The sequence below is a fragment of the Diabrotica undecimpunctata genome, chromosome 10 (assembly GCF_040954645.1).
Source record: "Diabrotica undecimpunctata isolate CICGRU chromosome 10, icDiaUnde3, whole genome shotgun sequence".
NCBI lineage: Eukaryota > Metazoa > Arthropoda > Insecta > Coleoptera > Chrysomelidae > Diabrotica > Diabrotica undecimpunctata.
Genome location: NC_092812.1, coordinates 11548082 through 11562254, shown reverse-complemented (window position 1 = coordinate 11562254; position 14173 = coordinate 11548082). Strand labels below are relative to the sequence as shown.

General features: G+C 32.8%; 1 protein-coding gene and 1 long non-coding RNA gene across 5 annotated transcripts in view; both read left to right on the top strand.

Annotated features, from left to right (window-relative positions):
* The window catches only part of LOC140452546 (KICSTOR complex protein SZT2-like), a 177480-nt gene that overhangs the window by 138672 nt on the left and 24635 nt on the right, over positions 1-14173 (top strand). For all 3 annotated transcript variants that reach the window (XM_072546872.1, XM_072546871.1, XM_072546873.1), the window contains 4 exons: positions 5461-6371; positions 11027-11191; positions 11248-11603; positions 13161-13361. In XM_072546872.1, coding sequence (XP_072402973.1) covers positions 5461-6371; positions 11027-11191; positions 11248-11603; positions 13161-13361 — 1633 coding nt within the window. The remainder of the gene's footprint in view (positions 1-5460; positions 6372-11026; positions 11192-11247; positions 11604-13160; positions 13362-14173) is intronic.
* On the top strand, positions 4-5378 carry LOC140452547 (uncharacterized). Of its 2 annotated transcripts, none has more exons than XR_011952207.1 (5): positions 4-1907; positions 2057-2155; positions 2316-2415; positions 4967-5083; positions 5192-5378. It is a non-coding gene; the product is annotated as an uncharacterized lncRNA (long non-coding RNA). The 2 variants fall into 2 exon arrangements; XR_011952206.1 differs by having other exon boundaries at positions 4967-5092.

Here is a 14173-nt window from a genome sequence, read left to right as displayed (position 1 = left end):
ATAGTTATATTTATTATAGCTCGATTCATGATTATTCATGTGATCTTATAGTTTATATTTAAATTTGAATTAACAAAAAGTTATAAAAAAACTTACAAGGAAAAAATGTTTGATGTATGATGGTATATTTTTATTAAAATTTATAAAAAATTACCCAGATGGATTAAAATTGACTTTAAAACTTTTTTCGGTGAAACATCTTGAGAATAGTTAATACTAGCTACTTATTCAGGTATAATAACCTGTAAATTACATGAAAAACATTAAATTTTAAAAATGTAGTGACACGAGGTCGATATTATAGGATATCACTTTAAGGGAACATATTTCGACGGCTTAGTGTGAAAATCTCGTATCTCATTTGTTTTTTCGAAAATGACATTTTGATGGTTTTCGTTCGACAACCACGTATCTCACGATTTACAGCTACAGTAGACTATAACGAGAACTGAAATGGCAGACTAATTACCTCGTTATAAGCGGATCTCGTTATATCCAACAACAATAATACTGTGCATACATATGAATATGTAGTTTTCTAAAACATTAACTTTCTATAGTGAAGCCATTCGGAGCAATAAGATGCTAATAAATATTGTTCGAATGGCGTTTTTGAAAAAAAGTTGTTTACTTTTATTGTCAATGAAATACATTAAAACCAAAAGTAGTTGTTTACTTTTATTGTCAATGAAATACGTTAAAACAAAAAATCTGTATTCTGTAAATCTGTATAAAGCGTATTTTCAAGAATAACATAAACTACTGCATCTGCAATTGGAAGAAGTCTGTCATTTTTGACTGCTTTAAATTGCCCAGTATTCTATCTATCATATTTTCTAAAGATGTGAAACAGTTTTATGCTTCTTCATTTGCGTTTTTTCTTTGGATAAAGTTTCTGACAACCTTTAAAACACTTTCCACATCTTGTCTATTAGGACCTATATTATTAGGTATGAATGGTCAACCCCCTACAATGACACTTGTTAATGATAGATGGTAAATTTCCGACAAAGAATCATAAATTGTAAGAAGTTTATTGCGGATGGCAGTTAAAAAGGGTATTTATTTATAGCTACGGTCGGGCCAAAACGTAAAAAAACACGTTTTTCAATCTTATTTTCTCTTGTTATAAGCAAATTTACCTCGCTATAGAGGGTTATTTATAGAAATTTCACGTTACATCTAATGTACCTCGTTATAAGCCAAAACTCGTAATAACCGTGTTGGTTATAGAGGGAGTATACTGTATTAGAAAAAATCCAAGTACTCCAGGCTGCCCCCTACAGTCGAAAAAAGAAACCACGTATATCAGTAGCTCTCTTGATTTAGTGTGAAGACCACGTATATAACCAAAAATTTGGTACTTAATTTGAAGTGTTTGTTTGAGAGTTTCGACTTGGAGAAGTGTTTTTTGTGAACAACGAATTGTAGTCAGGCAAGTAAAAACATTTTATCAACCTTATATTAAAAGATTTGTACTGCGTTAACATAGTATTTTGAGGCGTGCACTAGACTATCAAAAATGAAAACCTCGTAAATAATCATAAACACAACTTCACTCTCTATGAAAAATACGTATATCAAAATATACGAGTTTATCATAGCTGCTTGGGCAAAACCCCTATTAATGCAAGGATATTTACAAGTTTTTCATAGTTAATATTTGTATCTTTATTTTAGTAGGAACATTTAACGTTCATAAAATGCATTAATTTATAGCCTAGTTTCAGCAGTAATAAGATATAAAAGTATATTAGTTGTTATAAGAAATTAAGAAGAAGATATATAAGAATATATTCTAACCTAATATTTGGGTCTTACAGGTAATAATAAAGGAAAAACAGTTGACGCAGATCGTGTTCGTAGTAGTTTTAAATCCATTCCAGTTACCAGAAATTTTACTCAAGGTAAGTTATAAACTAATAGGCCTATTACTAACCCTACTTAGCTTGTTTTATGTCTGAAAGTATGCCATTAAGGTACCTAATTTAGATATTTTAAAAAAACTAGAAACTTAAAACCCGTTAAGTAAACTATTTATTTTTATTTTTTTCAGGTGACGAAGATTTAAGCCTTCAATTGGTTAACGACAATGATAATCCGACAACAATTACAGTATCACAGTATGCAGACAACCCGGCTATTGTCACGTCAGGTAAAATTAGATTGTACAAGTTTAAATAAAGAGTTTACAAAATATTAAGCTTTGTAAAAATGAAACGTGTACGATTTTATTATAAAAAACTATAATAAGACTATTTTGCTACACCTTAACTGATTATATTCCTTAGGTAAAGTATTTTTAATTGTTTCAGATGAAGAAGGTCAATTGTCGAATCTGTATACTAAAGAATGTGAATCCACGCAAAACCCGGCTTGTTGCACTTCAAATACAAACTATTTTCAGGAAAACAGGTCTGTTTAATTACTTGTTTGTTGATAATAGTGAACCTAACGCTATACAGCGTTCCACGTTAAGAAAATAACATTAGGCTTATGGAGATCAGTGTTGCCAAAACTCTCAGACATGCGGTTTACTAGATTGTCGATATATTTTTCGAATTTCCATTTTCAATTAAGATTTAACTGTAAAGTCAGAATAACAACTGAAGAACCACAAAGCCTTATTATCATTATGTAGTCTCAGAGAACGACATAAAATCGCTGACATACGTACACTGTATTATTTTAAGTTGCAATTAGTAATTAGATATATGCATTCCAAGCGGTCCGTTTATTTGCTTTTAAATCTTTAATAGCCGGCAAAGTGCATGATTTAACTAAGCAATATTTAAAATAAGATAAAATAAAATTATCTTTTGTAAATACTATTTATTAAATTAAAATCATTTTCCCTACTTTTCGTCTCTTGTTTCGAATGGACACTTTTGGTCAATTACGTTAAAAAACATTAATTTAATTCATGTCTGTGAAAACGAAAATACAAATTATACAACCCTGAATTGTGCTTGTGTTCATCGTGGCATCGCTGCGCTTCTATCGTCCATAAGAAATACATGGCCCTATCTGCGCAATGTTATTTTCTTAAAGTGGAACGCTCTATAGAAGTCTGCAAATATTACAATAGAACTGGATATCTCAAATTTTATTGAAATTGAAACCATCGACCAGACTTTAGTGAACGAAACTTTGGAAAGTGACACTGACTATGTGCCCTTACTGCAAAATAGTTCTACCAGTTGTGACGCAGAACCCACAGAAAATGAAACTAATGAGTCAAGGAAGAGAAGTCGAAGTGATCGAGGAAAGGCTAAAAAAGATACATGGTTTCAGCAGAAGAACAAAATTAAAAGACTACAGGGGGAAGAATAATTTGGCAGGAGGAAAACTAAAGCAGGAAAAATTGTTTTCGATGTTAAGAAAGGAAAGAAAGAAATAAAACCACGTTGTACCTGTAGCCAATTGTAAGTCTAAAACAGCATTTCAATGTGCCAGTGTTTCTGAAGAAGCTAGAAAACAGGTTTTGATCAGTTTTGGTCCTTATCATGGGGAGAAAGAAAATTCTTTGTGCTAAGTTTAACGTTTCTTATGTTGATGTTTCTTAACACTTTGTCTGTTGGAGAATGGTCAGTTTCAAACTGGGTGGGTAAAATCCAGAAAAGGCAAGTTGAAAATTCGAATGAAGAGGAACTATTTGAGGAACAGCAAGAATCGATTGATACAAGGACGAGTGCAGCTAATAAGGCTAAAAAAGATTTATTAAAATCCTTTTTTGAATCATAAAACTAACTTTTTATCGTCGATATATTTATTTTACGAAGTATTTGATGATTACAACCTGAGCTTATTTCAACCCAAAAAAGATCAGTGCGACATTTGTTGCACATTCAAAGCAGGAAATTTTAGCGAAGATGAGTATAATGTTCACATTGAACAAAATAAACAAACTACGTTGCACTATAGCACAAAGCTCAAGGTCCACAATTTCACCATTTTCATTCTCAATAATCTAGATGGACACTGCTATTTGTAGGATGAGTGTGAAAGGCGGTCTAAATGCAGATGAGTTTGCAACCATCATCTACAATATCATAACAACTGAAATTGATAGAAATGCCTACGATCATGTAATCTTTTACAGTGATGGTTGTACATACCAGAACCGGAACTGTATATTGGCTAATGCCCTCCTACTCGCTTCTCATAAAACCGTCATAACCATCACTCAAAAATTCTTGGTCAAGGGACACACTTAAATGGAATGCGATTCCATGCATGCAAATATCGAACGGAAGCTTAAAAATAGGGAAATTTACTCTCCTTCAAGCTACGAAGAAGCTTGCAAATCAGCCAGACTAAATCCTAAGCCATGTACGATACATCAACCAAAGTACGATACATCTACCAAGATTTCTTTAAAGAGTATAGCAGCCTCAAATTAATCGAATCAATCAGACCAGGATCAAAAAAAGATCTCGTTGTTACAGATCTCCGATGCATCGAATATAAATCAGATTGGTCGGTGCAAGTGAAATTAGGATTTGAAGATAATTTTAGTGATCTTCCGAGAAGGGTACGAAAACCCGACGATGAAGTAGTTGTTCCCTCTCTCTACAAAGCCCGGATTCCTTTAGAATCAAATAAGTTTAAACATCTTCAGGAAATGAAATCGGTAATACCTAGAGATGTTCATCTCTTCTATGACACACTACCTCATAAGTCCTTAGGAAAACTGTGTAGGCTTAAAAGAAATAATAAGTGCTCTTGTGTTCTTGGGGTAAGAGTGGACTAAACAAAGCACTTAAGACCTAAAGGGTGGTGTCTAAAGAGCTAAAAGAGTGGGATAATTTTTAAGATTTTGTTTTAGCATTGAGTTATTCAAATTCAAAGTCAATGATTTCAGTGTTTCTATTATTTCATGGCCTAATGTTAATTTTGTAACTACATGTATATCATTAAACTAAATAGCTAGCGTATTTTTATTGTTTTAATATAACCCTTTTAGGATTGAAAACCACGCAACACAGAATTACGTGAATCAATTAATATGAAAAACTCATAATATACATTAAATATTTAATGTGAAAACCAAGTATATCTGAAACTTAGGAATGAATACCTCGTAAGTCAGGTAAAAAATTAAGCAATAATAATATATATGAAAATTTTATGTATAACGATCTAAATGTGCTCAAATTAAAAATACGTAATGATAGTTTTTTGTTTTTAGGTTAAAGTATACAGAAATTCAGTTTTTTGTCTCTCCTTTAAAATTGTGATTTAAGGTTTTCACGCTAAGCCATCGATTTATCCCTGCTCAAAAAATGGACAACTTGCTCCAACGTTTGATACCCGTCTGGATAATTTTTTATACATTTTAATAAAATATACAATCATAAATCAGAAGTTTTTACTTTGTTGTAAGTTTTTTAAAACTATGGTATACAGCCAATCACTGGGATTTTCTCTTTTAATTTTTAATTTTATAACTTGTTTTAGGTACACTGTCCGATTTCTATCTTGAATTTAGGCTCTGGAAACAAGGTCGTGTAAATATTGAGAATTTATCTGAAAAATTGAAGTCGGCAGTATCTCAAGCATCTTGGGATATTATAACTGAATATTACTTATTAACAAATCCATTGTGTAGCGAAGACGACAAACTAAACGAAAATACTGGCGCGGCATCGATAAAAATGGACCCAAGCGTGTTTAATTTTGACGAAGAAATAGATTTTAACTGTAATTTTAATATGGAATCCGATAAATATATTAGAGAGTCGGTGATGCATACAGAAAAGCCGAAAATTGACCATTTTACGTCAAAGAAAAAGAAAAATAGGCAGACAATTCCACCAACTTTTAAATCTACCATCAACTTTGATGAAAGTATTAGACAAAGAGAACTAATGAGAGATCGCACCAATTCCTTAAAAACAAATAGGTTAAACTCTCTTGAAAGTGGAGATTCCGGTGTTTTATCATCGATTTACTCGAAATACCTACCAGATTGGCTTGAGTTTGGCGATAACCTAAATGCTCCATCAGTCAAAAAACACAAAATCAACCTCCAAAATCGCCATTTACCAAATGTTATAATAGCTGAACTTTTAAGCATTCTAAAAGATTCATCAAAGGCTTTTAGATGTATTTCTACGAGTTGTATTCGTAATGGAAGTGATGATCTGTATGTACCATATGTAGCTTCTAGCCTCATACCCAAATATATAATCATTTCGAGGAACTTCGATCATTGGTATGCTACTGTTTCAGCCCAAGATGCAAGTGATCTGCCTGATTTCATGAGTCCTCATGTTTTAAAGCACACACAGAAATTTATACCAGACATATCAAATAATAAATTTATACCTAGACAGAAAATTCTTTGGATATCTGTTGAAAATGATTGTGTAAGTAGAATTATTAGAGAGTAATTAATTTAACTTAATCTTTTTAGATACTTTTTCCATTACAGAAGACTGACTATAATTATGATAAATTGATCTGTATTTTGGGCGGTTCTTTAGAATATATCTATTTGTGTATTTATGCTTTCCAATCTTTTATATATTTTTTGAGAAAAGCATTTGCTTTCAGAATTTTTTTCTTTTAATCAGTCCCTCTATTATGAGACGTAGAGGGCTATATCTCGCTCCTCGGTAAATATCCATAAACCTTATAAACTATTTTACGCATTTTAATAATGCTTAAAGAGAATTAGGCAACAGCGCCTTTTGTGAAATAAATGCGTGATAAATTTTCAACTGTGTTTATCCCGATTTTTGTAAGAAATAGTGAGAAATAAATTTTAAACTATACTCAACCAAACTTATATGGAATCATCTGATATTTCTTATCATCTCAAGCGAATTTAAAAGAACCAACATACGAAGTCAAAGAATATTTATTTTAAATCAATTTAAAAAATTGAAAAATACTCAGATCCTGAATCTTCATAAGGTTCCTCTTCACTGCTTTGTATTCTTTAAACAAGAATTAAATTCGTTAGAAAACTAACCTCACAATTTTAACTTATTATTAAATTAAAAATGTATGTTTTGTACTAATTAGACTTACCTTCATTAAAGGAAATTCCGTAATCCATTTTGTATTAACGTTAGAGCACTTAAATATTATAATAACAAACACAAAATAATATACGTAATAACAAGCACTATGTTCTGATGAATACGTGTCAATAGATACTTACTCACTATAAAAACAACAGTGACCTAGGCCACAAAATTGTAGGTTAGGCCAATGTTGTATTTGCATTTCCAGTAAAGTTAAGGCAACAAGAAATTATGCAGCGCCATCTAGCCAAATATAGAGGTAGGTTGTGTAGGCCACTGTTATTCCGAAGATCTAATGTTGCTGCTTTTATTGATATCTTAATCTAAAAGAAGAAATTAAACAGAGAAGAAGTTTTTGATGATAACGTAGGAAATGAAACTGTTGGAAGTATTGGGGATTACAACTTTAGGTAAAGGAAAGCACTTTTTACTTCATCCAAGCTTTCGGAAAATTTATTACGGTTGACCGGAAAAAGCCTGGATCGGAATACAACATAACTCTCACTGGTCATGCACGTGTAAAATTTGCTGTGTATCTGTCGCTTGTCGATTTTATCGTTCTCTCCGATGCTTTCTACATTACAAGATTCTTGTCTACGGTAGTTGGAACTTATGTTTACAATTGTAATCTTTTCGTCTTGACAGAATTAAATAAAAATGTGTCCTCTGCCGTTTCTTTGGCACAGGCCATCGTTTCCTATCCCTACAATATCTTCAACGGGAACACTTCTTAGTTTGGCATTGCAATTATTTATAATATTAACTTCACGTATTTTGTTAGTTGTACTAGTTGTTTATGCTTCCACTGCAGACAAAGGAGAGGAAGAAGCAATTGAGTTCTATTAGAACATCAACAGTATCATACAGAAAATTCCTCGACAAGAAGTTCTCATCATTATGGGCGATTTTAATGCCAAGATTGGAGCTGGAGATAAGACACAGTACATTGGAGCACATGGACTTGGAGTCAGAAACCAGAGAGGAGACCTCCTAGAAAAATTCGCAGAAGACTCAGAACTAGTTGTCACCAACACATTCTTCCAATTACCACCTCGCAAGCTGTACACGTGGAAATCCCCTCAAAACAGACCCGGGAGAATTATTAGGAATCAAATAGACTACATTTTAGTAAATAAAAGATTCCGAAACAGCTTTACATCTGTCAAGACTTATCCTGGAGCAGACTTGGAGACAGACCACGTTTCACTGGTGGGAGTATTTCGAGTGAAACTCAAAACAGTGCAGAAAAGGAAAGCACAATCATACGACCTACGTATGCTGAAAGACCTTGATACGAGGATGAGAGTCCAAGCCACGTTAAATGAGCAAGTGACTGCAATTAGAGACGAATCGAGCGAAGAACAAATGGTCAAATATATTACAGAAATAGTGCAAAATGTAAAGGATAAACACTTAAAGACAGATAGCTTAATGAAGAAAAAATCATGAATGACAGATGAGATCCTGAAACTAATGGACGAGAAAAATGACCCAGACAAATATAAAACCATAAATATATTAATCAGAACGAAAATCAGAGAAGCGAAAGAAAAAGAAGCAAGGGAAAGATGCGAAGAAATCGATACTCTGTAGTCAAAGTACGATAGTCACAATGTACATAGGTAAGTTAAAGAACTCACAAGGGTACTAAGACAAAGGTAGAAAGAAAATATAACTAATTCTGATGGAAACATCATCTTGGACAAACAGAGTAAAATAAGAACGTGGAAAGAATATTTAGAAAAACTATTTGAAGACCAAAGAGATAACACCTTTGAGCTAGAAGAAGAGGTAAATGATGGACCAAGAATATTATAGCAGGAAGTATATTCCGCAATAACACAGTTAAAGGATGGCAAAGCGGCAGGCCCTGATAATATACAAGAAAAACTACTCAAACTAATGGACAACGAATCAATAGAAATAATCGCAAAGATATTCAACAACATATACAACTCTGGAGAAATACCAACAGAATGGCTAAAATCTGAGTTTATTGCACTTCCAAAAAAAACAGGAGCCAAAAAATGCGAAGATTACCGTACTATAAGCCTCATGAGTCATCTCCTAAAATTGTTCCTAAAGATATTTCATAAGAGAATCTACAAGCTGTGTGAAAGTCAAATTTCCCCCAACCAGTTCGGGTTCACAAATGCTGTTGGTACTAGAGAGGCTTTGTTCTCAGTACAAGTCTTATTCCAGAGATGCAGAGACATCAACGTATACGCATGTCTAGTTGATTACGAGAAGGCGTTTGATCGAGTACAGCACGCAAAAATGATGCAGATACTAAAAGAAGCAGGAATTAACAACCAAGATCTGAAAATAATTAGAAATCTTTACTGGAATCAGACAGCAAATCGCACGAATTGAATCGAGTTGAAGGTGAGCACACTGACAATGTGAAAATCATGCGTGGAGTGAGGCAAGGCTGTATTTTGTCTCCTCTAATCTTCAATCTGATCTTTGAAAGAATATTTATCGAAGCTTTGCACGAAACTGAAAAATGTATTCTACTAAATGGTTACCGGCTAAACAACATCAGATATGCAGATGACACCATAGTATTTACGGACAACTTAGAAGACCTACAAGTTCTTATGAACAAAATCACGTATTACAGTCAACAATATGGACTCAATATAAACGTTAAGAAGACAAAGCTTATGATAATTAGCAAGAAAAGGATAACATAAGGTTAACAGAACCACTCCCCTGTAGAAAGAGTGACGCAATACAACTACCTTGGCACCATAATAAATGAAGAATGGACCAACAACCAGGAGATTAGAGCACGCATCGGAAAAGCTAGATCCACCTTCGATCGGATGGGGGCCTTCTTCAACAGTCACAACCTATCTCTTGATACAAAAGTAAGAATGCTGCGATGCTACGTCTTCTCTGTCCTTTTTTATGGTGTTGGATTGTGGACCTTGAACGAAGATATGTGCAGAAAACTGGAAGCATTTGAGATGTGGATACATCGGAGAGTACTTAAGATCCCGTGGACTGACTGAGTCACAAATGAGGAGGTCCTCAGAAGAATGAATAAGAATCGAGAGGTACTGACCACCATCAAATCTCGAAAGTTACAATTCTTCGGACATATTATGCGAAATGAATCCATATATGCTCTCTTTCAAGCCATCCTGCAAGAAAAAATATTTGGAAAATGAGGTCCAGGAAGAAGAAGAACATCTTGGTTAAAGTACCTCAGAATCTGGTTCAATACAACATCTGTGCAGCTTTTCCGCGCTGCTGCAGATAAGATAAAGATTGCCATGATGATCGCCAACATTCGTAACGGATAGGCACATCAAGGGGAAGAAGACTAGTTGTTTATTTTCCCATAAAATTTTCTTAACTAAATTTCAGGCATCTCAGCATTAGGGACAAACATTTAAGTTATATCGCAATGATTAGAATTTATTTGTCCGAAAGACAGAAAATTCTTTACTCATTTTTTAAATTCATTATAGACTATGACTGTTGGTAAAAAATATTATATTATTAGATTAGCGTAATTTCTAAAGATTATTTAGTTGGACTGTCAGACGTTTAACGAACTGCTTCGATGTTTTGTACTGAACGACTTGATGAAAGATATCCAAATTGCTTTAAGATCATATATCAAAATTTGATCCAGTCTTTTAAATTATGTATTCACAATTATTGAAGTGAAATCACTATTTCAACCATACATATTTCTTTGGGGTGATAATATAAATAATAAATAAAAGTTGATATCTCCTTGAGATATCAACTTTTATTTATTGTGTCAGTTCATTAATGTCTGTGTCCCGTTTTACGTTTTGAATCTTGACAAAGGCAACGGTTTCCTGCCGAAACGTTCATTGCAATGGAAATTAAAATCTAGTTCCACATGTAATATATATTTTATTGAACCTAAACCCAAGAAATACTAAATTTATATTATATATAATTATATTTACGATGATCTAACTATTGATTTTGTATCTGTGCATTTGTAGATTTTAATTTACACATACAACTGGGCTAAAGAAATAATAGACAAACTTTATACAAGCTGTTCAAATCTAGGATCATGGCTTTGCGTACGGTCTTGCTTATTAAACTCTATCACCTCTCAAAAGTTGGGAATATTTCATAACCAGCCCCTTACAAGGAAAGTATTTGTAAGTATATATTACTTAGCAATCTTTAAAATCAGTTTAGAGGATAACTTTTTCAGATGATTCCCAATAATCCATATGCTAGTTTATTAGGAAATATTGATGCAACGACAACATTTCCAAAAGATCATTCTCTTAAAAGGCAACAGTTGAGTTATAACTTGCCTGCTACTTTAGAAGCTTTTAGGGACAACTTTAAAGCCAGTAAGTTAGCATCTACAGATCCGGTTGTTACATTTACATCAGAAATTGGCGAAATGAAGACAATAGAAAAAAGGAACAGAGAAGAACTGAAAACTCTTCACGCTATGTACCAGTCTAGAACTAGTACTACCAGTGTGCCTCAGATATTTTTGTTATTACAGAACTCCAGAATTGTTCATTACTGTCACACACCTTTGTTGTTTCTGTCTAGGTAAGTAATTTTATTTTATTATTTTATACCAAAACTATACTATGTGCTATCTTTAATTAATGAAAATTAACCACAATTTGAGTTTAAAATACGTCTATTTTGACGTTTCGATTTCCACTTCGGAAGTCGAAATTCCCTGTTGGAAGACAAACTCTTCCGCTGATGTTAAACTTTTTTCCCTAACCATCACTCCGTTGTATTGTACCCCATCGTTACTGTGTCCAATCTTTATGCTCTTTTGACCAATTTAACGTATTTTTCTTTTGTTTATAATGTTAAAAGTGGCTTTCCTTAGCCTGAAACAAAACTAAATAACTTACTTTCTAAATACAAACTCCCAATTTGTGGGCCTCTCGGTGATATATTGATCTACAAACGCGTCTTCCAACAACGTCACTCCACAAAAAACTTAGCTCCATATAAGTTGCACGGCAATTTTTCACTGTAATGCATCTTAATTCGGTTATTTTACTTTTTCTTACATTTCTAGGTTCTGTGACGGACAAACCTGAAATTTTGTATCTTCTGACTATATTGCTTACACTATACCGTGACAATTGTAACATATTCGCGATTTTCGAATTGGATTATCCAGAATTAAAAAATCTACTGATGATTTAACAAATTTTCTCTTCGATAACTTCGACCCATTTTAAAATTTACAAACGGCAATAAGCTTTACAATGTTACAAAATACATTTGACATTAATTGACAGTTGCTTTGATGTCATTTGCCTGCTGTTGCTGTTTTACGGTAATTATGAAAAAATCAACGTATGTTGATGTAATGGAACCACAATTTAGTGAACATTTTTTTCTATTGACAGAAGCACAGAAAAAAATGGAAAAATCTCTGCGTGATTGAAACAAAAACAATGAGGTAAAAGGCAGATATACTAAAAAGGAAGAGCAATTTCAAATATCAGATACAGAAGGAAGTCATCAAAGTGGCAAATGAAGAAAAAGGAACGGGAACAATATCAAAAATAGGTACAAAAAAAATTCGAGAGAATGAAAATTGAATAAAAAAAAACACCAACTGTGCGAAACTAACATGGATAAAGGAGATGATAAAACAAGCTGATCAGAAATAAATAACGGGTAGAAAATTATAAGGGCTATAACAAGGACAACAAGGTTTAATAAGAAAACAAAAGAAAGTAAAGAACATATTGAAAACGTAGTTAAACTAAAATATTTACATGCTTTCTGCGCGTGCTATACTATTTACTATTACATCATCATCATCATCATCATCACTGGCTCGACAACCCTTTTTGGGTCTTGGCCTGTTCCAGGATTCTTCTCCATTCTGATCTGTTTCGTGCTTTTTTTCTGCAGTTTTTTATTTTTAAGGTTGTTATATCATTTTCTATTTGTTCTAAGTATCTCAGTTTCGGTCTTCCTCTTGTTCTTTTTCCTACTGGTATCTGTTTGAATATTTTGTTTGGTATTTCGCCTTCTTCCATTCTTTCTACATGTCCTATCCAACGCAGCCGTCCTGTTTTAATGAATGTACTATTTACTATTACAATAATTTTTATTTGTATCTTTCAGGTGGCGATTAAAAGCTGCTTCTACCAGAGACCATTCTCTATACCCATCACACGCTATTCAAATCACAGATAAAATGGCAAACGAGGACCTGGAAATGTGGCATACAGAACTATGTTATGGATTTTTCTCAGAATATAGACATTATATGCAAACTCTTGGATTCATGCCTCTGCAAATTGATGACCCTCATAGCAGACAAGGGTAAGTGTATTACTTAAATTCATTTACAAAAATATTATTGATCCACGCTTGCGATTTTTCGAACGTCAGGAAATTAAACATGGGGTTTTAGACTCCTTACAATATACAAACAACACAGTTTATTAGGGTTGCAGTCAGAAAATTGGCCGGGATGTTAATGAAACACTTTTATGACTTTTTGTCTAGCTTTCGGAATGGTTTTATTCCTTTTTCAAGACACTGTAATAAGAAAAAAAAATGTAAATATTTATAAAATATCACAAATCTTCAGTGCAACTTACTAGTCGTTGAGATTATTTGTAAAAGCATAGACACTCAACATTAATAACACACATATAAAATAGTGGATAAAATACATTTTAAAATTCTTTAAAATTTAGGTACAGATAGTAAAAATTTTGTTTGTCATCTTTTACTGGTGTGTTTTAACTCTGACACATAGAGAACAAAAAGAAAAAACCCTATGATTAAAAAGTAATTAGGTGTACTTAATATTATATTTCTTTTTAAGAAATATTAGAGGCCCATCTTGAGTGATTTTAATTATTAAACCTGTCTTAATGGTATGCAACATGTTATGCATATAAGTGTAATTTGTGTGGGTACAGGTAGATATTAATTTTATTTTGGATGTTTTTCCAGTAAGTAACAATATACGTTGCTCAGTTTATCTATGTCTGACTTTTTATTGATGCAAGATGTACTAGATTTTATGGAACACATTTCCAAGAAAACACGTTTTGAATGGTTCTTTTCTTTGCTAAAATACTTTTTTAAACTGTGTTGTTTGTTTATATTGACAGTCACTAATA